At 39.3% G+C, this 27,247-nt stretch overlaps 2 protein-coding genes across 2 annotated transcripts; one reads left to right on the top strand and one right to left on the bottom strand.

Annotated features, from left to right (window-relative positions):
- Positions 1-2,102: 2,102 nt before the first annotated feature.
- Positions 2,103-7,729, top strand: LOC130418764 (cytosolic phospholipase A2 zeta-like). Its single transcript, XM_056744849.1, has 14 exons — positions 2,103-2,128; positions 2,930-3,038; positions 3,199-3,341; positions 3,441-3,642; positions 3,877-3,982; positions 4,075-4,215; positions 4,936-5,001; positions 5,110-5,166; positions 5,681-5,803; positions 6,137-6,265; positions 6,420-6,497; positions 6,580-6,728; positions 7,320-7,488; positions 7,569-7,729. The coding sequence occupies exons 1-14, from the start codon at positions 2,103-2,105 to the stop codon at positions 7,727-7,729; spliced, it is 1,659 nt and encodes a 552-aa protein (XP_056600827.1).
- A 4,034-nt stretch (positions 7,730-11,763) lies between these two features.
- LOC130418763 (uncharacterized) lies at positions 11,764-25,593 on the bottom strand. Its single transcript, XM_056744848.1, has 5 exons — positions 25,570-25,593; positions 25,121-25,236; positions 13,499-13,551; positions 13,120-13,422; positions 11,764-12,938 (listed from the first exon to the last, which is right to left on the bottom strand). Exons 1-5 carry the CDS (start codon positions 25,591-25,593, stop codon positions 12,778-12,780), a joined length of 657 nt encoding a protein of 218 aa, XP_056600826.1. The 3' UTR covers positions 11,764-12,777.
- Between the last annotated feature and the right edge of the window lie 1,654 nt (positions 25,594-27,247).

Below are 27,247 nucleotides of genomic sequence, written 5' to 3'. Positions count from 1 at the left end.
CATGTATTGATTCAACACACAAACTATTGTTTGTGAAGTTGGCTAGTTATATACAATTTAATATGCCAGCAGTCACAATATGACTTATGTTAATGGTAACAAATATGCTTGTTTTATTAAAGACTATACAGTGGTTTTAAAAGTGGGGTGAGTTAAAGGCAGAAAGTATAATACACAGGTGAACAGTGTGCGCATTGCGACCCCGGAACACTAACGCGAGGAGCGGGGACCCCGTGTAAAGCATCTTTACCTGTAACATTACAGCAACATTATGTGTAACACCTGCTGCAGCTGCACGAAGCGCCAGTGGCTTCGGGGGCAGGCTTACGATAACAGTGTAAATGCTGCCTTTAATGATCTCCTTTGGTTTCATATCTCCTGGTTGCACCAAAAGTCAGTGCGTCGTACTTTTCTGACACAAACGATGTTGTTACGTAACCTTGCGCTTTTTTAAGTGGGTACACGGAAATTCTTGATCTTTTCTAGTGGGTTTACGGCGTATACCTGCGTATCACGTAGACTACACCACTGCTTGGACCTCTCCTTTTTTCATTCTACAGGACATCCTCATACCCATCTTACGGGCACTTCTTGTTTCACTGTTATGCTGACGACACCCAGATCTACATCTCGTTTCACCCAGACAATACAACTGTAGCAGCTCGCATTACTGCCTGCCTAAAAAAACATCTCAGCTTGGATGAAAGAACATCACCTCCAGCTTAACCCTGCCAAGACAGAACTACTCGTGTGTCCGGCACACCTCACAGTGCAATAACTGGATCTGCACCGGCTTACTTTCACACCCTCCTTCACTCCTACACCCCATCAAGAACCCTGCATTCAGCAAACCACCAGCGTCATACCTTCTCATAAGGGCAGTAAATCACTTTCCTGGTCATTCTCCTTCACAACTCCTTCCTGTCCAGTCGACCACATCTCTCACAACATTAAAAAAACTACTTAAAACCCATCTCTTCTATGAATATTTGACAGCAAAATAATAAAAAACACAACTCTATCTCTCAACAGGTAGTGGTCTAGCTTTTGTTGAATCTAGTAACTTTATATTGGCATCTATTGTGTTATTGCTCCTGTATGACATGTGGCTTATTGCTCCCTAAACTCTCTGTAAGTGGATTTGGATAAATGCGTCTGCAAAATGAATCAATGTAAATATAAATGTAAATGAAGTCACAGAGGTGTTTATCTTTGACTGGCCAAAAGCACCACACCTACTGATGATGTAAAGATTGTCATGATTTATTCACTTTCAGATCTCTATAAAGTGTCTCATGTTCAGTCGGTGTGATTTGTATCGTTATTGTTGTATTTCATTGCTGTTGAGGTTTCAGGATTCTAGAGGAACAGTGAGTATATTGATTTGACCAATTTTTTTTGTAACTGACATCAGGCAGGGCAATTTCTTAATGTAAAAGTCTTAATAAATTATCAATAAATTATAAATAAAGCTTCTAGAATTTTTTCAAAGCATTAATATCAATAATGTCAATACTAAATGATGTTTTTTCATTCGCTATTACAGAATTAAAGTTGTGAGGTGGGTACATTCTTAGTTTTACTTTTAATCCGATTCAGTTTTTCTAAAATCGTACAGTAAATCTGGAACAATAATCTTCGAATCTATAAACGCATAACTTGAATGGCCATTTATTATATATTCAAAAGGTCGATTTGATAATAGTTTAAATCATGTGGATAAGATTTCATATCATCAAATCACAATGTTTAATGTCTTACTACATTTCTTAAGGTTCTCTCTTGTATTTAATTTTATTAATATTTTTATTTTGCATATTTATTCTTATGTAATGTGTAGTCTACGTAAATCTGTGTGTAATTTCTATTTTTGGCTGCACTACTGCATCCATATAAACCTTGTAGGTATGTAATCATTTTCGCCGTAAGGGAGAGAGAGTCTTTTCTGTTGAATTCACTAAATTCTGTTAAAATATAAAAGAATGCTGTTATCATGCATATAATTTGGCAATATGGTTAAAATTGTTCCCTACATTGAAATACTGTGCAATAAAAGCTCTTTCTACTGTTTGATACAAACCTGACTGTTTACTGTTTTCTAGATGAGTGCATCTAAACTACAGGAGAGGTAAATCCAGACTCTCAGAAAACATCCAGATCACATAAGACTGAGGGCCAGGGTTGCCAACTCTTGCAAGACAAATAAGCAACTGCAGCTCCCAAAACAAACCTAAAACAAGCCCAACATTATTAAATTATGCATGATCATCAATGTCATTTTTTATCAATTATTTATTATTAATGAACGAGCCTGGGTCATTTTAAACTGACACTACCCTGTTTGAAAAACGCAAAGATAAGTTATTTTACAAAAAAATATTGCAACAAAGCAACAGGGCATCCAGTATAATGAACAGTATAGGCAGGGAGAGATGGAAAAGGAGAAGATATAATGACCACTTAACGTAACAGACACGTATTTATAATAAAGTAAAACTGAACTATATGCATTTGATGTATACTTTTTAAAATTATATTGTGCAATGATCAAATACATTTATTTAATACAATACAATTGTTCGATGTTTACCTTATAGCCTAATAAATAGCGTCATCCCTCCCTCCCCATCTTTGCTGCACCGTGATAAGATCTGAACACGTTTTGGTCATTTTCACATTTCAATCTGATCGTGACAGCTGCTTGATTATGCGCTTAGATCATTAAAATAGGGCCCAGAGTCATTAACTATAGAATTAAAATCCAAAAGTCATCCTTAGAGAATAATTTAAATGAGAATTAAATGCAAAGTTAAGTATATTTAAATCTATAATATTTTAAATGCAAATGTGTCAAACATAAATGGCGATGTTCCAATGAAATGTTTTATTTGATCAGTGAATGTATCTGTGTGTGTGGTTCCTGCAGCAGTGACGTGAGAATCGGACATTCTCTGAACACACAAGAGGAGAAGTTTGTAAAGACAAGACTACGAACTGTTCAAGAATGTCTGAAGAATCTCGGGATAGTGTGCAGTCCGGTAAAATGACACATTTAGTATAATATCTGTCATTATACTTCACATATCTGTACATTCTTAAAACCTACAAATAAATCAACTGCATGTCAGTTATTGGGAACACAGTTGTTCATTGGGAACTCTTCTTTGTAAATGTATGAATGTTGTTCACTGGTTTTAGGATACTGTGCCAAAGATCGCACTGTTGGGTTCTGGAGGAGGAGAACGAGCCATGCTGGGTTTACTGGGATCTCTGGATGGATTTAAAGAGACGGGTCTTCTGGACTGTGTTCTCTATCTGAGCGGAGTCTCTGGATCCACCTGGTACACACACACACACACACACACACACACACACACACACACACACAGATAAGTGTCATAAATGAGATAAACTATCAGTTGTGTGTTGTCTCTATGAAGGTGTATGGCGTCTTTATATCAGGACTCAGACTGGTCCTCCAAACTGGACTCAGTGAGAGAGAAGATCATCCAGAGACTCAAGGGTCCTGCTGTGAGCTGGAGTGAAATTGGTGAAGAACTGATGAAATATTACTATGAGAAAGACTTCTTCAGTTTAACTGATATTTGGGCGGTGCTGGTCGTCACTTCATTTGTGAAAGAGGTTTGTGAGCTTCATAATGTTTCCTTTAGACATCATTTTTTTCATGATTTTTGTCCTCAAAATAAGTATAACCAACTGAGTATTATTGCTTGAAGCACATCTGTAGAATACATATTTTTTAACACAATAAACTAGAGATAGTTTTTTTTTACATTTTACAAATAAAGTATTTGACAAATTTAATAAATTAGCTGTAACAGATTTTCTTTCATCATTTTACTATTTTCTCTTCAGATAGATAATGGCGATCTTTCACAGCAGCGGGGTCACAATGATAAAAACCCATTTCCCATCTACACAGTGATTGACAAGCAATGCAGACAACGTCTCCATGAAAGAGGTGTGTGTGTGTGTGTGTGTGTGTATTAATCAGAAGAAAAGTCAATGTTCTTGTTTTGTTTAGTTTTTTATGGATGTGTCGTCTATCTGCAGGCGTCTTTTTTGAGATCAGCCCATATGAAGCCGGTTATTCTCTCACTGGAGCGTTTGTGGATAACTCCATGTTTGGCAGTCAGTTTGAGAAAGGCTCTATGATAAAGGATCAGCCTGAAATGGACATGCTCTACCTGCAGGGTAACACACAAAGAATGAGTGTCTGTGGATAGTATCGGGTTAAACCATCAAAATATAATCCTGATGACACAAATTAGAAAAGACCTGTATAATATTCATCAGGAATTTTTTTGGCAAAAAGGCAATATACCTTATGGGTTTTTAAAAAAATGACAAAAATGCGTAGAAACGCACACAAACAAACAAAAGATATTCTAAGGAAATAATGCATACATTGACTACAATTGTATCTGTTATTAATAGATTCACAAATTAATTATATTACAAATACCAATAAAACCAGAACAAAATAAATGACGTTCTGTTGGTTCCCATCTGCACATAACAGAAATCACCAGTAGAACCACAGATACTATTAAAGTTTCCATTAACACAAATACATTTCCCATTAAATATGTTACATCTTCTCAGGTGGTTTTTATTTTTTCAATTAAATTGTCAAGGGGTGCGATTGTGAAACCATTGTATGCCTAGATCATAAAAGCAGTGACACAGTTGGACTTTGATGTTTTTGTCTCTCTTCCTGTTTTAGTTTCGTTAACATAAAATAAAAGAGTAATTCTTACCTAAGTGATATTTTATGAAGGTATCTGTTATTTTACTCGAGTACTTTATTATTGTACTTTGTCCACCACTGAATTCATCTTACAGGATTATATGTTGTATTTAAAAATGTGACATTTTGTTAATTTTGTTTATTGTCTTGTTGTGTTTTTGTAGGTCTGTGTGGCAGTTGTCTGGCTGATGGAGAGTTCAAAATTGAACTTCTTTTGCAAAAGATAAAAGGTATAAGCTGCTGTCTCTATTTCATCTGTTCTGATAAAGAAATATTCTTCTGAAAGTGGAACATCAATTTTTTTATCATCATTCTGGTTCATTTTGATTTTTTTCCAGAGTTATTTTATCAAGTATCACATGAAAAAGAACCAGAATGTGGCAAAACCTCTCAAGGTAAAGCATTTCTTGTTGCTATATTTATGGTGTGACGGGGGTAAGAGACACGACACTATCACAGCGCCGGTTCGAGCAACCCCAGTGGGGAATGTATTATGAAGTAAACAATACTTAATATATATTGACGATATCTGGGGTGCCCGTAAGCTGCCATCTGCCGATCCGTTCTCGTCCTCCCTTCATACAGTCTCTTCCTCACTCGCTCTCACTCTCACTCACTCACTCTCTCTCTCTCTCTCTCTCTCAACTCACAACAGATCATTTACAACATTTCACGATACATGACCCTCACCAAAAAAAACATCACATCACTTATAAAGGAAAGCTAAGAGCACATGGGATCACTACATTAACATAACTCCTCATAGATTTATAAACATAAAGATGTTAATCACATGCATTCTAAAAACCTTTAGATAAATGATTCACGTGAGTTTTATACCACACAGCTCAGGATGATCTTCTGACAACTATTGCTTGTTCATGTTCATTCATTGTGTGTTTTCTTCAGAAGGGACCGCATCTGCAGACGCTGGCTTCCAGATTCTCGTGTCTCTTGTGGAAATGCATTTCTCAGTGTTGAAAGAAAAAGACCTTTCTGGTCACGAAACCACCATCAGAATAAAGCTGAAAGGTAAAGTGTTCTGTGATACCAGTGAATCTATCTTTCTTTTCACACATCATTTCTGTTTAGACGCAAAACTTTGACCACAGATGAACATTGTTGCCATTATTGTACAGAAGAAAGATTAAGATGAGCGATTTAGTTTCAAAGCCAATCCTTCACACCATATCGATATTAATCGTGATATTGTCTGATACATGTTTTTTATACAACATACAAAAAACACACAAAATATACAAATATACAAATATCAGACTATGCTTATAGACAGACATGAGCAAAATTGTTATACAACTAAATCCGAACACAAGCAAAAGTAAAGTGTATGATCCCCTGTTACAGAACTCACTGGAGATGAAAGTTGGCTCGTGAAAATGGCAAATACGACCGGTGATAATTTCATAAACATCAAGCAGTTCACCCTGGAAGTGCTAAAGTGTTTGAAGTCTTGGTTCAGTTCTTGGTGGGACGGTACGTTGAACTGTTTCTATACACACATCTACATCAGTTTCATCTTCTGAACAGATGAATAGTAGACGTCAATCACAAAGAAAGCTCTCTGATGAGATGAACATGATTCAGGAACCTTGAGTTTGAAGAGTGTGTTTGTTTTTAAACTAAACAGGTATTTTGGACGCCATTATTAAGTGCGTGATGGAATGGATCTGGGGCAGAAAATACAACTTTCTGTACAAGATGGAAGGTGAGAATAGACCTGGTGTTTAATTGTGAATAATGCATTGATTCTCTGAACAAGGTTTATGATCGTATGCTGTTAACTGAAGGAGTGCACGCCGCTATTCTGAAGAGTGAGACGAGAGATTATGAAGACGCTGGTATGGCGCTCAACTCACCGTACATCTCTATGCTGAGACAGGAGAGAGACGTTGACCTCATCATTTCTCTGGATTTCAGCGGCGGAGATCCTTTTGAGGTATTCTTGTTAAGAAATTGACTCTCCAATGCAGATTTATGCAAAGTATGCTGAGAAAATAATAGACACGCAAAGATTTAAGAGACAGTCCAAAGTTATTTTCAACTGTACGTTTTGTGTTCATGTAAAACAATCCCCCTTGTATCATTCTGTGAACCAGTGACAACATTTTAGAAATTAAATAAAGAATTTTGGTTTTATTTGCGGAAAATTGAAACGGGACAAACAGCTCAAAATGATAAAAGCTTCATGCTGCAATGCATGCTGGGTAATAGCATGGAACCAAACTCGTATTTTCAGTGCCCATTAGAACAAATGAATTTTTGTACAAACATGAAATCAAATGAAATTGGTGTGTAATATGTGAAGATGATAATGATGTTTTTGGGGTTGTTTAATTCTCCTCGACAAAGTGATTCTTTTCAGAAGACTCTTTTCAGATGAATCTTTTTTTAATCGGGTTGTGTCTAGTATAAAGACAATAGAAACATCTTAGAATTAGTCTGGAAAACTTGTGTTGTGTATTCCATATGTGAGCAACTGAATAAAGTGTTTTCACAGCATCAAACTCTGTAATTCTCTTCATCACAGACAGTAACATACGCCTCTGAAATATGTGAGGATCTAGACATCCCTTTCCCTGAGGTCGATGTATCCAGTGAGGACCCAAAGAAACCAAAAGACTTTTATGTGTTTGAAGGCAAAGGAGAAGAACCGACCGTGATACACATCCCTCTCTTCAACACAGTGAACTGTGGAGGCAAGTTCAAATCTTTAAGTCGACTGAATCATCTCAAGTCATAAATGAAACTGATGTGATTTGTGTTTCTGTTTCAGCAGATAAACTTGAGGAGTGGAGAGAGAAATATACCACCATTCAACTTCCCTACAGCGCTGAACTGATCGATCCTCTTGTTGAAGTCTCTGGCAAAAACATCACAAATAACAAAGAGAAACTGGTGAAAGAGATACAAAAGATCTTTGATAGAAAGCACAAATAGAAAGACAACTGATGCCAATCTGAACAACCCAGTAATTTTATCATCATTTCTTCCTTTATCATCACTTCATGAATCACTTTTTCATTGAGTGTGATTTTATGTTCCATTATAAGAGCAGAATGTTTCTCTTCAGCTTTGGCATGTTAAACTGTTTCTGTAGTTTCTCATAAGCCGCTGTTTTGTTAAGCAATAATAAAATGATGACTAGTAATCGGGTTATTTAACTCTGGATTACCCATTTAAAAACATTAATTTTCTTCTTTTGAAATAAATGAATTATTTCATAAAATGCATTTTTGTCTTGTTTTCTAAAGCAACGAGCATTATGACATCCTTCAAACATACTTAAAATTGCCTTTTCCCGTGATGCCAATTTTCAAATTTTAGTAAGTGTGTAATGTTGGTGTTAGAGCATAAACAATATCTGCAGAAGGATAAAGCTAAAAAGGGCGAGGCCTTCCGTAAAAAGTAGAAGAAGAGCCGCTGGAGTAGTGTTTCGGATATTAGAGATTGTAAACATTAGGCTGAGCTACACGCTAAAATACTTTCACTTCATCACAGTCCTACAGCTGCTAATAAGAATTCAGATACACACATTCTAAGATAACCAACGCTCAAATAACAGCTTCATGACTTTATCATCTGCTGTGAAAGCTGTTCTGTGTAAAACACTGATATTGTGTGTGTGTGCGCTTACCTCTTAAACACTTCTATGTAACGTCCTTTGAAGTCCTGTATCCTGTATATGCAAATGTATCCTAGTCAATCTGCTTGTTTTATTATTTAACTTAGGTCCAATATAAAAAGGCAAAACTAACTCTTCTATTACGAGTGTTAATATTTAATAATAATTTGTTACATTTAAATACAGAAATATTGCGAAGTGTCACTGCCTCGGGGTATTGCGTTGCATAGCCCCCTATGACCTACGCAAAGCGATGCCCATGTGCAGATCGCTCTAACGGTCCGACCAGGTCCATTCCAATTCTCTCGAAGGGGACCTGTACGAGAGGGAGAGTGCTTTTCGGGTGGCCGGTTGGTTTACCAGCTGACATTACCGACAAGACGCGGACCACCTGTGCACGTTCTCGTGAAAGCCTGCCAGAAAAATCGTGTCGTTATTGACAGAAGCTTCCAGTGCACATACAGGTTCAAAAGTGACAAGGCACATGTAACAAAAAGTAATAATATCTCGGGGGAAGAATGGCGTCTTCATTGTCGCTCCCTTCATCTTCGAGGAAGGTGGACAGTACTCAGAAAGTCCATGCTAAAGTCATACGTACACCTCACACAAAAGTATAAAACAATAATGAAGGCCAGGTCATGACACCTTTAATAGTGAAAATATACAGATTATTGCAACAGTTCTAAACTCTTCACTTTCTGTAATTTAAATCTGAGGACACCAAATACAATACAAAGAAATTCAGAGTCTAAAGTGATCACTGATCATGTCATGGTCAAACATTTGGATTTCTGTGTTATAACGTACCAAAGGATGTAAACAGAGTGCAACATTTGTCTCTTTATTCAAGTCCACAAAACCTTTTTCAGAAGGCAAATTAATAACATATTACCAACATGAGTAACATTTCAAGTAAATTAAACATTTTATGCTTGAATTAAAAGCTTATCTTTGTAAACTTACACATTTAAAACATTTAAAAAAAATGTATACTGGCATTTCTAAATTTAACAGCCACTTATTTAAACCTGGGAGCATCTTAGTGTTGACCAGCTTAATTAAAATAAACCTAAAAACATTTCAGTGCAGCAACTGCATGGAGCATAATTTTCTTTACACGCTATCCTAAACTCTTTCTCAGACTGTTTTTTCACGTTTCCCTCATTTGCGTGTTAAGCACCACCCAGTGGAGCCAAGATATAATAAGACTTGAAAATATATTTAGAGCGTCTTGTTTTATTAAGTAATGAAAATATTGATATTTGACGCAGTGTTTTGATTCTTGTATCGCACAGAGAAGGACAACGATACATCGCTAATTGTCACACCCCTTTAATCCTGAATGTCATTAAGACACGAAAAAAAGCAAATTAACCGGCACAAAGCAGAAAACATTAGGAGATTAAATAGGGGACAAACTCAGGCAGGGAACAGGTGTAGGGCATAAAAACATTACATCATCAATAATGAGGAAACAAGAGGGCGGGGACAAAGAAAAGACCGGAGAGAGCACGTGGCACACTAAAAAACAAACAATGCCGTGACTCTCTCCACACTAAACACTTGGGTACTACCATGATCCTGACACAGGATAGAAAACCTGCACAAGGAAGCAGGATCGTGACACTAGTTTGAAATGTTGTCCACTCATGTTGCTAACAGATATTATAAACCAAGGTTTTCAGTTAGCTCAAATAAAACGAAAGTGAGAGTGTTTGAGTCAATGCGATGTACACTAATATTCCTTGTATCCGTGCCCCGTCTCATCCTAAAGAACAGTTAAAGTCCCTCATGTCAAGGAGTACAATTTGTTATAGTTTTCACAGAGAGAAACTGCCAGCTGAGGGGTTGCCAGAATAATTCCATAAAAAATACGAAAACAAATTGTGTTAACAACTTTGCTGCTTAAAACTATTCATGAACAAAAGTGTTTGTTAACAGCCGGCGTTCATTATGATTCAACCATCAGTTCAACACTTTATACACTCTGCAGTGTGCAATCATGGCACAGACACTGAGCAGTGTATTTACTCTGGAACCAACAGCTCAGTCCACCCCCCCCGCAAAACACTACAACGGATGAAGGATCATGGCGAATTAAATGCAGGGGGACTCGCGGTGTATGTAGATAGAAATAGCGTATTCTAAGGTAATATAAACATAACGCTTCATTATGTTACGCTTCATTACTTTATACACATCTGAAGACGTAGCTATGTACTGTGACTCTCCAAAAAATGGCACACTGGACCTTTAACTCAATGCATCAAAAATGACTCTTTGGATGATTTGAGGGAGTCAAGTTGAGTGAACAAATCTTTTCCACAGTTCAGTTTCTCCCTTAATGTACACAGAGTAGGCCACAGCCCTGAATTTAATCATCTCCAGGCCAGATTCATTCTTCTATTCAGAATCTAACAGCGGAGGGTGGACCAGATCTGGGCCGAGGAACCAGATGTGTATTTGGTCACAGCTGCACTTTGCTTCTTTGTTTCTACATGCGCTGCAGATGTCATTTCACTCGGATATCACGCTACGGAAAAAATACTTAAATGTTAATCAAATGATAATAGACAAAGATAAAATCACTCATTGCTTTTGACTGAATAACCTTTGTAGCATCAATAGGGATGAATTAGTTTTTTTACAGTGAAGACTACACAGTGTTATATGCAATTTCTACCTTTTGACCTACCGGTGAATCTTTCTTCAGTTTTTCTTCTTTGTTCTATTGTATTTATTTGTGCTCGTAATTGCTTGTAATTTGTTTATTTGCTCTCATTTGATTGATGACCGTTTACTTGTCTTTTAAAATGTTTGAACTTAGGCTTTCATGTTTTTGCTGTGGTATCAATATTGAGAACAGAGAATGCTAAATTTGAACTGCTTTCTAAAATGTTGGTGGCTTATTTACTATATACAATATGACACTGGGAAACCCAATGTATTATTCTTACTAAAATATTATTTAGTTTCTTTTTGGTAGGTGGTTAAGGGTCACCAAAACCGATCTTGCACACCCCTTTGTAGCAGTGCAGTGAACCCCTGGAACATCTCTGGATCTTTTTTCCCATACAGGCAACCAGAACCACCAAAAGCAAAACCAGAACAACTAGGAAAATCTCTAGAGGCAGAGGAGCTGAAAAGAGAGCAATTTTCATATTTTTTTTTCATATTGTTGTTTAAGGGTTCTGCAAAGCTCTCATGACTCAGTAGTTTTATATATTTTTTACATAGTTTTACTCACTATATTGTTGTGTGGAGCTCATTTCTGATTCTGCACTAGATGCTGTAGATGACATTGAAAAGTTATTCAGTCATTCAGTAGAATTCATTTGACTTTCAAATCTTAATGTAACAAGTTCAAGTTCCATTTTATTTATATAGCACATTTAAAAACAACCATGCCTTGATGCCCGATGACTCCTGAGATAGGCACAGGCTCCCCGTGACCCGAGGTAGTTCGGATAAGCGGTAGAAAATGGAATGGAATGGAAAAACAACCATTGTTGTCCAAAGTGCTTCACAATGTCCAAAGACAATCACACAAAAGCAACACGAATACAATAAGTAAAAGTAATAATAATATAAATATATGTATAAATATATGACACTAATAAAAATAAAAACAACACAATGTCTCCACTCAGTCTGACATAAAAGCAAAAGAATACAGGTGTGTCTTAAGAAATGCCTTTATAATTCCAACAGATTGAGCAGTTCTTAAGCGTACAGGTAGACCATTCCGCAAGTTTGGTGCCATACTGAAAAAGCCTGGTCACCTATATTTCTTACCTGGTTCTCCGAACATCAAGAAGCTTCTGATTATACGACCTAAGTGCTCTTATAGGTACTTGTACATTCAAAAGCTCGGATAAATAGACAGGCGCTAGCAAATAATAAAATCTAAAATCAATCCTGAAACGAACAGGAAGCCACTGTAGAGAAGCTAACACTGGGGTAATGTGCTCATACTTTTTAGGCCCAGTCAAAAGTCGAGCTGATGCATTTAAGACCAGCTGTAGACGTTGAAGAAATGAGTGATCCACACCAACATATAAAGAGTAACAATAGTCTAGCCTTGATGTTATAAAAACATGAATTACACATTCAAACTCATTTCGTGGAAGGTTTGGGCTTGACTTTAGCCAAGAGTCTCAATTTCAAATAAACTGTCTTTTACGACAGAGCTCATTTGTTTTTCTAATTTAAGAGCACTGTCAAAAATCCTCACTTGTATCAAAGTTGTTCTGGATGTCCACTGTCACCATGATCAAGATTTGTCCTTCAGAGTCCAGAGCCTCATACGTTCCAGTGTCAGTGGCTGTGAAATTATTAATGATCAGTTTTCTGTCTCTGATGATCATTCGATGGCTCCTGACCCCGTGGCTTCTGCTCCAGACCACCTTCTGCTCCAGACCACCTTCCCACCTGTGGTTCTCTTGCCCTTATGCTCCACTTTATCAGCGTTGGACAACAGAACGTCCAACTTCAGCGGCTCACCTTTCTTCACAGAAATCGTATCTGAGGGGAAACCAAAAGACCATAAGGACATATTTAGGACATTTAGGGACCATATTAAATCATGCCACTGTTAAGCCTATATTGGAATGAAGCAATATGAACTCAAGCGGCCTATTCTGTGTCGTTGACAATTACAGGATTGACAAGTTCATGCTGAAAATTTGATCAGTTTTGACATTACATTGAATGCAAAGTTGGTACGTCCGCTGTAGTGTCTGATCATCATGGTTATAGACCCTCAGAATGTATTTGCCAGCATCACTCAGTCTCAGACCTTTGATGATGAAGCCACATACTCCTTCTTTAAACACTCGGCCATTTTGACTGTCACTCTCAGCGTCACATGTTTCATTCTGACAAGCGATGATGCTTTTTATCCTGCTTAAATCAAGCCTGAAAATGTCTGTGGCATCAGATTCACATAAGAGGGTGGCGTCCCCTCCCAGTATTCCTGACACAGGTTTATCGGTGGCTCCTGCAAATACTGTCGAGAACTGGAATAACTCAACCTCACAATGAAAATCAGAAATGGTTCATACACAAAATGACGGGATACTGACCTCTGTAGTTGACAAACCACAGCAGCAGCAGCTGAAGATTCAAGTGTTTGAACCTGATGAGAAAACAGAATGGCTAAAATGTCACAGATTCAGGCTGATAGAAAAGAATAACAAAAATTTGACTGTCATATTGTCTGAAAACATAACATGTGAAGTCTACACGCTATGCTAAACTTCCAAAGTAAAACTAATATTCTAAGATAAAGGTACAAGCTGTCACCGGAACAGTACCCTAAAGTAATTGAGGGCAAATAAGGTTGAAAGGACAACTAACCTGTTCACTTTTAGTGTGAATGATTCTTGTGTAATAAACAAAAAAATCACTCAAAGAAAACCAAAATTCAGTAAGTTAAGTTCACATTTATAACCTCTCTAATTAAAACCATAATAATAATATTTGTCATAATCCCAGTAATGGATACATTCTGTCTTAAAATGTTTCATTTACCAGAAACACAACTGTCATGGTTCCACTACCATGTCATGTTTTATTCTTGTCTCAAGTGGAGCCATGGCATTGCCTGATGGTTTTGTGTGAGGAGAGATATTTTTGACCCTTGCGGTCTTCCATACTCTCCTCAAGTCGCGTCATTGCCCAACCCTCCTGTTTCATAGTTAGTGTTAATTACCTCCCCTATAAAGACTCCTCATGTTTCTTTGTCTCGTTGCTCGTGCATTGAATGTGTTTTTCCTGTTGAAGTCTTGCCTGGTTCCTGTTGTTCATTGTTCCTTGTATGCTGTTTATCAACCCTGTGTCTAGTAAGTCTTAGTTTAGTGTTTGTTCCCAGTGTTTGTTTTGTAGTTTAGTAAGTTAGTGTCCTTGTTAAAGTTTATAGTTTATTCCTGTCTTGTTTTACCCCACCGTGGGTCTTTGTTTTGCCTGTTTTGTCTTGTTATTTGTAATAAATATCTGTTAACCCCTTACCATCTATACCGTCTGTGTCTGCCTGCACTTGGGTTCTCACGCCATGTCTCAATTTGAGTTTCATGACAGAATGCACGAGCCTAAATCGAACCCAGTAGGCAGCATGGACGGTACGACGTCGTCCTTGCAGTCTCGCCAAGCCCACTTGCTGCTTGGATTCCGCCAGGGGAGTTACGGTGACCGGGAGTTCGCCAGGGCATTCTCGGCGGTGGCAGAGGCGACCGAGTTTGGTGAGGCGGAGTTGAAGACGATCTTCAACTGCTGCCTCACCCGGCGCCTCACACCGTCGGAGAAGAGGCTGCTGGCTCCCTTAGGGTTTGCGGACATGGTCAGGTACGTGACCAACCGGAGCGATCCCGGGGGTGAGGTTCCACATGGGACTTTCACCCCACGGTCGAGCGCTGCGGAGGGTCTCGTCCTGGCCGCCGCTGCCCTGGGGGACTCAGTACCCTCTGGCTCGAGCTCCATGGCCGCCGGTTCTTCTGGTGGAGTCCGAGATAAGTGGGTGGCTAGAGACTCGAGGACGACGTCGCGGGAAACCTCCTTCCCGAGTCCTGTGGTCCCGAGTCCTGTGGTCCCGAGTCCTGTGGTCCCGAGTCCTGTGGTCCCGAGTCCTGTGGTCCCGAGTCCTGTGGTCCCGAGTCCTGTGGTCCCGAGTCCTGTGGTCCCGAGTCCTGTGGTCCCGAGTCCTGTGGTCCCGAGTCCTGTGGTCCCGAGTCCTGTGGTCCCGAGTCCTGTGGTCCCGAGTCCTGTGGTCCCGAGTCCTGTGGTCCCGAGTCCTGTGGTCCCGAGTCCTGTGGTCCCGAGTCCTGTGGTCCCGAGTCCTGTGGTCCCGAGTCCTGTGGTCCCGAGTCCTGTGGTCCCGAGTCCTGTGGTCCCGAGTCCTGTGGTCCCGAGTCCTGTGGTCCCGAGTCCTGTGGTCCCGAGTCCTGTGGTCCCGAGTCCTGTGGTCCCGAGTCCTGTGGTCCCGAGTCCTGTGGTCCCGAGTCCTGTGGTCCCGAGTCCTGTGGTCCCGAGTCCTGTGGTCCCGAGTCCTGTGGTCCCGAGTCCTGTGGTCCCGAGTCCTGTGGTCCCGAGTCCTGTGGTCCCGAGTCCTGTGGTCCCGAGTCCTGTGGTCCCGAGTCCTGTGGTCCCGAGTCCTGTGGTCCCGAGTCCTGTGGTCCCGAGTCCTGTGGTCCCGAGTCCTGTGGTCCCGAGTCCTGTGGTCCCGAGTCCTGTGGTCCCGAGTCCTGTGGTCCCGAGTCCTGTGGTCCCGAGTCCTGTGGTCCCGAGTCCTGTGGTCCCGAGTCCTGTGGTCCCGAGTCCTGTGGTCCCGAGTCCTGTGGTCCCGAGTCCTGTGGTCCCGAGTCCTGTGGTCCCGAGTCCTGTGGTCCCGAGTCCTGTGGTCCCGAGTCCTGTGGTCCCGAGTCCTGTGGTCCCGAGTCCTGTGGTCCCGAGTCCTGTGGTCCCGAGTCCTGTGGTCCCGAGTCCTGTGGTCCCGAGTCCTGTGGTCCCGAGTCCCAAATATTTTTTGGGGGGGCGCTGTGGGAAGGTGACGGTCCGTCCGGCACCGAGCCCGGCCCAGCCGCCGCCGGAGGTCGCTGCCCAGCCGCCGCCGGAGGTCGCTGCCCAGCCGCCGCCGGAGGTCGCTGCCCAGCCGCCGCCGGAGGTCGCTGCCCAGCCGCCGCCGGAGGTCGCTGCCCAGCCGCCGCCGGAGGTCGCTGCCCAGCCGCCGCCGGAGGTCGCTGCCCAGCCGCCGCCGGAGGTCGCTGCCCAGCCGCCGCCGGAGGTCGCTGCCCAGCCGCCGCCGGAGGTCGCTGCCCAGCCGCCGCCGGAGGTCGCTGCCCAGCCGCCGCCGGAGGTCGCTGCCCAGCCGCCGCCGGAGGTCGCTGCCCAGCCGCCGCCGGAGGTCGCTGCCCAGCCGCCGCCGGAGGTCGCTGCCCAGCCGCCGCCGGAGGTCGCTGCCCAGCCGCCGCCGGAGGTCGCTGCCCAGCCGCCGCCGGAGGTCGCTGCCCAGCCGCCGCCGGAGGTCGCTGCCCAGCCGCCGCCGGAGGTCGCTGCCCAGCCGCCGCCGGAGGTCGCTGCCCAGCCGCCGCCGGAGGTCGCTGCCCAGCCGCCGCCGGAGGTCGCTGCCCAGCCGCCGCCGGAGGTCGCTGCCCAGCCGCCGCCGGAGGTCGCTGCCCAGCCGCCGTTCCAACCCTGGTCCAGCCCTACAGTCCTGCAGGGGACTAGGACAGTTCCCCCCAGGACTACTCCTGTCAAGCCTCCTGGGGCTCCGCGCCCTGGCGCGTCCCCAAGGGCTGGAACTTCCCCACCCAGCCCTCCCCCTTCTGGACTTCCCATGTTTTCTTGTCTGCCCCCACCCCCCCTCCCTTGCTTGTTGTTTTTATTGTCTCATCCCAATCCATTCGTAATCATGTCTTGTATGCCTCTTGTTATGTTTAGCTTGTCTGTCTGGTTTTTGTCCTTGTCTAAGTTAGTCTTGTCTTGTTAGTGACCCCTTGATGAACACCTGGAGGTGTTCATTAAAGGGGGGGCTTATGTCATGGTTCCACTACCATGTCATGTTTTATTCTTGTCTCAAGTGGAGCCATGGCATTGCCTGATGGTTTTGTGTGAGGAGAGATATTTTTGACCCTTGCGGTCTTCCATACTCTCCTCAAGTCGCGTCATTGCCCAACCCTCCTGTTTCATAGTTAGTGTTAATTACCTCCCCTATAAAGACTCCTCATGTTTCTTTGTCTCGTTGCTCGTGCATTGAATGTGTTTTTCCTGTTGAAGTCTTGCCTGGTTCCTGTTGTTCATTGTTCCTTGTATGCTGTTTATCAACCCTGTGTCTAGTAAGTCTTAGTTTAGTGTTTGTTCCCAGTGTTTGTTTTGTAGTTTAGTAAGTTAGTGTCCTTGTTAAAGTTTATAGTTTATTCCTGTCTTGTTTTACCCCACCGTGGGTCTTTGTTTTGCCTGTTTTGTCTTGTTATTTGTAATAAATATCTGTTAACCCTTTACATCAATACCGTCTGTGTCTGCCTGCACTTGGGTTCTCAAGCCATGTCTCACACCGAGATTCATGACACACAACTATTGGCATAATGACATATTGTATATAACAAGATGGATTTGTAATAAAAAAAGTAAAAACTCACATTGTTCAGTTTTGTCAGCAGGAGTGTTCTGGGCTTCACAGTGTTATAAACCACAGCACTTTTAGAGAGATGTTTCATTTCAGTAAAAACTAAACTGAAAGAGTTTGGCACACACTGGTGATGATCATCTGGTGCCTCCCACTATTGATGTGACTGTTATAGTCCTCTACTGGTTATAGCAGATTGATATGAAGATGAAGACAATATACATGATGCATGAGGCACAGCGAATGACAATGACATGAATGTAGGCCTAATGTGAATCAAACTTTTTTCTTGTTTCACATCTGATTCACTTCACATGAATGTAAAAAACAATCTCTGATCACGTCAAACATTTGGGTGTGAACACATTAGAGACTTGTTTGGTATACATATCTAAGAATTTACACAGAGTTAACAGAGAAGAAAACACAATCTGCATGTTCATTACAAACGATTAAGAGGTAACACAAACTATTTAGAAATGTCGTGCAGTCGTGTTGCCTGTGTAGAGCATCTTTTGAAACAGAGTTTTTCAGTTTACTCAAGTTCAATTAAGTGAAAGTATTTCAGTCAATGGCATCTAATATTCTTCTGTTTGTGATCCTGTCTTCCTGTTGAAAAAAACAGCACATGCTGGTTTGGTATGTTTTGATGTTGGTTTGTGCTGGTTTAAGATGGTCATGTGCTGGTTCTTAGCTGATTTAAGATGGTCAAACCAGCTTCAAACACACCTAACCCAGCACATGCTGTTTTATTTCAACAGTGCTGAGCCTAAAGAACAGTTACAGGTTCACAATTCATCTCGATCCTTCACAAGCGTCATGTTAAGGAGTACAATTTGTGACAGAAAATCCGAGGACACAACTCACGGACTGAAGGAACTCATTGACTTCCACTATACCCAAAACTACTGAAACGTTTGTGAAATCTTATTTTGTGTAATACTGTTGAAAAAGTCAAATACATGTTTCAGGATAAATGTGTGACGAAATCTTTAGGTGAACTACTGTAGATCTCTTCAATGGCCTCTCTTTCTCTTCTGAGTTTGTCATATTACAGGTTTCTTTCTTTGGCAAAACAGGTTTGAAGACTATTAATCTAGTTTCAGAACGTGGGTGACGGAGTATTGTTGTTCTGTTATTGATGACAGTGTTGGTCGTGAAGACTCAAGACAATCCAAGAACTAAGTATATTGTGGTGAGGAATCCGGGACGGGAGCCGTGAGGCGAGGCCGGTGACGTGAGTGATCAGCTGTGCGCACACCGGTCCCGCATATCTCACGGAGGAAATCGGGAGCATAAGAGGATGAGCGGCGGGACTGCTGACGAGAGAGAACCGGGCTCGGACGTTTGTTTTAAGTGTGTGTTTATGTTCTTGTGGCCGGCAGTCGACCGTGAGGTGGCTGTTGGCATTGTTTGTTTATTTTGATTAAAATGTATTTAAATGTGGGCCGGTTCCCGCCTCCTTCCTTCCCAACTATTAAACCTTGTTACATATGTTTTAAAGGCTTTTTAAAAGGCTCATCGGTTTAGTCAATATCTAAGCAATGATAAAGCTGATTGATACGTGTGTAAATAAAGTCATTCAGACATTTTCCTAATATCAATACACAAAAATAACTGGATGTAGACAGGATCTGTGTGTGTGAATATTTAGTATTCTTTCCTGTAAGTATTTAAAGAGGTTTGGCTATGTTAGCAGTTTTAAGAGGTATCTGTTTTACGAATGAGTAGGGTATTTGATTTAGTTTAAATTTTTATTTGATTGAACGCTAGTTTAGATGCTGGAGGCAAGCTGGCTCTTGCGCTTGTTACAATTTATTTTTTGTGGGAAAAAATGCTGTTTAATTAATGTAAAAATAATCGTAAATCGCCAAATTTGGCCTTCAACTATTACAAAAACAAAATAATCAATGTTAAATAAACATTGTGCTGCATTCCATTTTGCATGGAACCTCGCTTGTTGTCATGAAACACGGGGGGAACCCAAATGCAGGCAGACACGGGTATAACAGGGTTAACAAAAAGATTTTATTAAACAAATAAACACGAAATAAAGACCCACAATGGGGTAAAACGGGAACTGACTATAATATAAAAGCACAAAACGAAGACTCACTTAACACTAGACTAATAAACACTTGATATTAACTAAACTAACAACTTACTATACATGACAGTATAACAGAGACAGGAACAGGAACATGATTACAAGTAACAGGTAATCCAGACATATTAACAACCTACACAACTTTTAAAGAAACTTTCACAATGAACGTGCACAGGACAATGAACACAAGGGTGTTTTAAAAGGGTGACAGACAAAGGATAATTAAAAAGGAACAGGTGCTGGGGATTAAACACTAAGGGAAAGCTAACGAGACAAAAGGGCAGGAAACACTGACGAGACACGAGAAAGACCATGCCAAGCCGAAATATAAACAAAGCCATGTCTTTCTCACACAAAACCCCAAGGCTTTGCCATGACTCTGCTCAAAGAACAAGAATAAACATGACATGATAGAAGAATCATGAAACTTGTGGTATAAATCCACCATATTTATATTTACAGTATATTTATTTAACTGTATATAACGCACCCCTTTACTTTTACAGTAGTTCATCTGTGCTATTTCTTGACATTTATTTTTCAGTTGAATTCACAGTTTAAAAGGGAAAGGTTTTTCATTTTTCTATGTTCACCTTAATCATTTGTATAATGAACACAGTTTAGTCGATTGAAATACTTTTAATGAAGAGACAAAATTACGTGCGTAAGTCAATGTAGTTTTTTGGGTAAGCTCAATTTTATTACAAGTTGTCTTATATTAAGGATAATGATGCAAACTGCTTCATTCATTTTTAAAGTCGTGTTTTTAGAGTGTAGGACAAATAAACAATTCATTTATTTTGTTGATTTCGTTCATTTCTCCCACAGAAATGTTGCACCAGCCAGTCCAAACTGGTTCATTGTGTTCTTCTTCAAAAATGCATAAAGGAATAAAATGTAAGACTTTTTAATGTGATTTAATGCCCTAACTTTCTGAAAATCCATTGAATGACCTTCAAAGGGATAGACATATGACAAACATATGAAAGATACCGCATATTAAATACATAAGATTGAAGGTCGTGATGGTTGACACAAAAAAAGTGGGAAATTTAATAGATTATAGTTTCTGACAATGTCACAAATTCCCATGAGACTGTGTTGAACATTTACAGTATACTCGGTATTCCTTATACATATCTGTAATACAAAAAGTTGAACTATTCCACCATCTTAAGAGAGATTCCAATCCGAAGTCAACAGGAAAATCACCCACCTGCCATTGCATGACGTGTCACGAGTGAAAAAACAACGCAAACGTTTACGTAGACATTTCCATAATCGACATGAAGAATGAATGTATTCACTGTATATTTGAATTGTATTAAATTGTATTCAGCTATTAGAAGGGTTTACAAATCTGTGTGAGTATTCATTAATTTAGCTATTGATGTTATAGCTAATAAAGATTTAAGAGGCATTCTTTTTCATTATTTTAGTTTTACCTCAAAAATGTTTATGGCGGCACAAATAAAGGCTTAAAAGATTAAACCCACACGACACATCTTCACAATGTTGACAAAATTAAAATGTATTTTCATATTGCTAGAGAGTTACTGTCGAGCTATAAAGCTGCAGCAGTCAAATAAATACATGAACAGAAGTAATGCTTATATTGATAATGTAGATAATCATGTGTATATTATATATATATTTTCAATTTAAAAGTAAATACATTACACTATGTTTTTTTATTGAAAAATATTGAGTAACAAAGGAGTTTCATCAAAATGCATTTTACATATTAATATATATATATATATATATATATATATATATATATATATATATATGAACCAACATTACACTTTTTCTGTCTTTTTTTAACACATTTTTATTGAAAAAACAAAAAGAGTAAAAAAGGAGTTCATCAAAATGCATTTTACATATATATATATATATATGAACCAACATTACACGATTTCTATGGTATCATAATCTGCGCAACCCCGCCGTTGACCTTAGATGACGTTGCAGAGCATTCTAAATGAGCGATTATTGTCACTGAAATCCACTTCAACGGATGTCCTGTTAGTCATTTGCATAAAACACGCCCATATTAGGGCTTTCCGAATAACCTTTCTTCACGCAGTCGGCATGAAATTAAATGATCATTCTAATTGTTTTACACAGTGGTGAAGTATTTATTATACATTATTTATCCGTGCACATCATGTTTTTATTATTATTTGCTCTTTAATCAAAAACGTTAACCCTCCTCCCTGTCTGGAAACCCCTTCTCTTCACTTCTGGGGCATCATTTATAACCGTTGCGTACGCACAAAACATGCCCTGACAGATGCGTACGTATAGGGTTTAAATCAAACTGCGCTTATGAATACATATATAACAGCGTGCATACACATAATACACTTTGCTTACATATACATCTACACTTTTGGATGTTCAAGCAAACACATATGACATACATGTGCGCAGTAATGTGAAACAAATACCAATCTTATGTTAGTAATACATGCATGAACATTTTTTCGCGCATACATATAATCTCTGCGTACACCAACATCTATAAAACATTTACAATTACATTTATGAATTTGGCAGTCGAGCAATAGTGCCCTTCTTCATTCTCTTCCTCCACCTCTTCGTCTTCCTCCCTGATGTCCAAGGGCTATGGAAGTAAAATATTTCGCGTCACAAATTCAGGGATTCAAATTAGGCTTGAAATTCAAAGTTTCACATTCGGGAATCCCAGGAAAAGCAATAGAGCGCCGATTCTACAAATGCATGATCTCTTCCTGCTGCCTGACCGCTTCACCAGCAGGTGGTGCAAGTCGGTTCTGATTTAGATCAAAGCAAGAAATGCAGATACTCTTTATATGTTTGCCACACAGTCCACTCATCTGCTCGATTAAGTTAATTTAGTTATTCTCATAGATAGCTTCTTATATATCATCAACATTTCAGATTTTTTTACTGACGCTTACACTGCCAGTACTCTGCTCAGACACACTCCAGCTCAGACTTTGACTGCCCTCCTGAAGGATCTTGAAGGAATTAGGTTATGTTTTACTTCAACACATCATATCACATAAATATTATGCATCATCAGCATTTACAGGACATTAATTTCAGTTTCTAAACTTAAAACGCAATTTTTGCGTTTGTTTTTTCTTCTAATTACAAAATTAGCTTACTTAAATATATTAATGACAATAGAGAATGTGAGTTTAATTGATTGAGGGGGGAAAACCCTCGGATGTGAATGTCGCTACACGCCAACATTACAGCGCCACTGCCACTGCGCCATTACGTCACTGCCCCATGCTTACTCGTGGTCACTTCACATCGTTCCTAGCGTCATACGTCACTCAAACCTTTTCTCTCCCCAGAGGTAGCATAGATTTAGCCTTTCATCGTTTTCCACACTCTTAATTAACTTAATTAGCATTACCTTTTAAACGTCACACTTTTTCGTACTGCAACAGATTCATTTGATGTATGTGCTTTAAAAATAATTTCATAATCTGTAGTTACTTGTATTTCAAAAACATGAGGTTTCTATGTGAAGAAAGAAAGAAATCATCACCATTCACCTCCTCATGCATCAATAATTCTATCAACTCCAAATATGTATGGATTTTATGTCAATAATTTACATAAATTAAGATTTTTAGTTGATGGGTCAAATCATCAAATGTATTACTAAAATTCAGCAAATGACCATATTTAAAAGCAATTGATTCTCCACCTAAATTCGCTTGGATACAAAAACTATCTGGGAAATTCCCCTTGACAGAGTTAACAAGATTTGTCACAGTGTGTGTTTGTGTGTGTATGTGTGTGTGTGTGTGTGAGTGTGTGTGAGAGAGAGTGTTTGAGAGTGTGTGTAAGTGAGTTAACCATTAATGCTGTTTAGAACGCTTGTAATTGGGGTGAGGTAAACATATTTAATTAGGGATGCTCCGATACACCTTTTTTGCTTCCGATACCGATTCCGATACCTGAGATTCAGTATTGGCCGATACCGAGTACCGATCCGATACTAAGGTAACATTTTTAAAGTGCACAATTACTTAATAAACTGTGTGCATTGCTGTGCAAGGCATCATGCTCGACTTAACATTAATTTCCTGACCCCGTAAAACAAAATAACAAACAAATGATTCACAAATTTTGTGAATTATTTATTAAACCAGCAAAATAAAACAAAATGTTCACTATCTTAAACTTGAAATTCAAAATTAAAGTGCAAATTAAGCAGCTGAATAAAACAACAGCTTCACTAGCTTGATAGACAAGTATTAATAAATGGAAACAAAATCTCTGAATAACTGTTATGTGCAAATATAATTTAAAAAAATCAATGCACAATAAACAATAAAGCAGCTGAAATTGAGCAAAAAAGCAATAGCTTCACTGCTTTAGATATTCAAACAGGAATCAGTTCTTTTTAATGCTTTAGTCATTAAAGCAAAGTCCACTAAACTAAGCTAAAGTTTAGTGGAAATCAAATTTAACATCCAACACCGAAAGATAGATAAAACACTAGCTTCCCTAGCTTGTGCTGCACATGTAAAAATAAACGGAAAAAGATATAATAGTTTAGTCGGTGCAAATAGAAATTCAAAGTCAAATTATCCACAAAACTCAGCGCATTGACATCTTTATTTTTTTCGTATACATGTTTGCAGACTTTTTGGTACAGTTCAGGTCTCAGTTACGCTTCACAATGTCGTACCGCGGCTCCAGGTGGTTTATAAGGAGTCTGAAGCCATTGTTCGCAACGACGGACAGCGGTTGCAAATCCATTACCATGAAATTCAAAATGCTTTCAATGATTTTCGCTGCTTTCACACTACTAGATGGAAATTTCTGAATTCTTTCCGCTGTCTCCTCCAAAGTTAGCTGCTTCGTACCGTCTCGTTTTAGTTTCTTCAGCTTATTGAACTCGGCGTGCTTAAATTAGTAGTATTATAATGAACAGCTTTATCACAACCCCTCGGAACATTTACTTCTCATGTATTGCAAACAGCGGTGTAACTTGTTGGCGAAGCTGTTCTAAAGTAAATCTAAATGGCAGATATTTTTTGTCGCTCCATGCTGTTCGCTGCTCAATGTAAGCTATGTTCGCTTGTTCACGCACACTACGTAAAGAGCACGTTGCTAGCGTATGATGTCACACGCTTCGCAAAGCACAGCCACGAGAGAGTTTAAGCGCCGGTGTCTCCAGGAACTTTTACATCGCCTAGCAGAAATTTTATGTAAGCTAGATCGGGTATCGGTGCAATTTTTTCACCGATACCCGATCTAGAATTTTATTCAGTATCGACGCCGATTTCCGATACGAATATCGGATCGGAGCATCCCTATATTTAATTATTTTAACATGAAGTGTTTGATTGTGTTGAATTAAAAACCCAAACCTGCAGCGGGTCCACTAGACCACCCAAGTAACAAAAATTTGAACACCACACAAGGGTTAGTCAGGGGTGGGAAAGAATGGGAAACATGACTCACCAGTGTTCTGAGGTTAAGAAAGGAAAGTTATACTTTCTACATCTGCCCAAAGAATAAATTCCTATAATTTTAAGGCAGCTGCAACTGAGGAGAAAGAGAGATTTCTCCACTGTACACTGTACACAGTTATGAAAGAAATACACATATGAGTTCCAACTTTGTCAGATTTTATGTCTGACGGTGTTGACTAATTCCTGTTACTAATTATCTCAGAAAGTGAGTCAACAGTGGAAATGTACTCATAACTGCTGAAAACCTTGTGAAAACAAACACGCTGTCACTTGACTATAGTTCAGTTGCCAGAAGGTCTCTGTATCTCTGGAATAAAGTCAAAATAACATCCACTTCCGACAAAGTAAAGCTTGTTTGTTTTTTCCAAAAGATATTTTTCAGTTTTTATTTTCCTCTTCTTTTTTGGTTTTTAGAGATTGATATTCTGGTTATCTTACTGTCTGTGCAGACCAGATAGACATGTTTTATCACACTATTGACCATAATGTTATCTAAAAAACTCTATAACTAAAGATAACTACAAATCACTTTTAACGTTTGTAAGAATATTTTATGAATGAATAAAAAACTATATTTTACTCAATCATCTTTCATGTGTCGTGTCTTTTATGTTTTATATATGTTTTTATTATATTTTTAAATGTATATATTGTTCTAAAAGTTTCTGGAAAGCTTCTTTGTTACATGCTCTATTGCAAGAAGTACAAAAAAAACCGCATTCTGTCTCACTTTAGTATAGGGGGCAATTCTCGCTATTAACAAACCATTAACTACAACTTCTCCCACAATTAACTCTTAACTTGTTGTTTATTAATAGTTATTAAGGTAGTTGTTAGGTTTGGGTATTAGGTAGGATTAGGGATGTAGAATATGGTCATTCAGAATATGTGATTTATAAGTACTAATAACAGCCAATATGCCAATAATAGGCATACTAATAACAGCTAGTTCATATTGAGAATTGCCCCCTATATTGAGGTGTTACCCTGTATTCACTATTTCATCTGAAACAAGTTCTTTACTGATACTGTCATCTTAATGAAACACACAACTCCTCTAAAACATCTTTTTATTTTAATTAAGAGTGTTTAACATCTTTAGTCACAGGTTTTTTTTCAAGTCACATTATTTTAATGTTGTTTCATGATTTTAATTACAGATTTATTTTGTTGTTTTCACACCAAATCTCCATCTGACGGAGTTGGAAAAGAATCAACTGAGGTGACAACAGATTAAAATGTGAATTATTGTTTTAACACAACCTTCCCTTGTTCATTTTCATAAGAATCTGTTATTTATTACTGAATTGACAAGGAAGGAAAGTTAAAACCTTCAAGGTCACTGTGGTGTTTGTGTTTGACTGGCCAACAGCACCACACCTAATGATGATGTAAAAATTGGCTTGATTTATTCACTTTCAGAACTCTATAAAGTGTGTTCAGTCGCAGTGATTTGTATCGTTATTGTTGATTTCATTGCTGTTGAGGTTTCAGGATTCTACAGGAACAGTAAGTACAGAATCAAAAAGAATATACTGAGTTTAAAACAGATTAATATACTAATACCTGTCTTGTTCCTTTTCTCAAGAATCTGTGATTTATTAATAAAATGACAAGGAAGGAAAGTTAAAACCTTTGTTGGAGCAGAAAATAATTTCCTGTTAATATGTATCTCAGAAAGTCCCCGCCCCGTGCATACAGGTGTGAGAGGGATGTGGCAACGGCCATTCACTCATCCTTTTGGCTGAGGAACCTGAGAGATATCTCAAGATATCACCCCCCTACACATTTATATTACATACAGGATGTTCAGGTCAACTGGACCCAGGGCTTATAAAATTGTGGAAACTGTAAGTTCTGTGTATCTTTATTGTGTGCTCTTCATGCCTGGGCCTCCTTTTAGTATGTTTGTTTGTGTGTGTATGAGAGAGAGAGAAAGTGTTTGAGAGTGTGTGTAAGTGAGTTAACCATTAATGCTATTTAGACTGCTTGTAAATGAGATGAAGTAAACATATTTTAATTATTTTAACATGAAGTGTTTGATTGTGTTGAATTAAAAACCCAAACCTGCAGCGAGTCCACTAGACCACCCAAGTAACAAAAATTTGAACACCAC

This window comes from Triplophysa dalaica, chromosome 4 (assembly GCF_015846415.1).
Source record: "Triplophysa dalaica isolate WHDGS20190420 chromosome 4, ASM1584641v1, whole genome shotgun sequence".
In the NCBI taxonomy this organism is placed as follows: Eukaryota; Metazoa; Chordata; class Actinopteri; order Cypriniformes; family Nemacheilidae; genus Triplophysa; species Triplophysa dalaica.
Note: the sequence above shows the minus strand (reverse complement) of the source record. Positions and strands in the feature narration are given on the sequence as shown.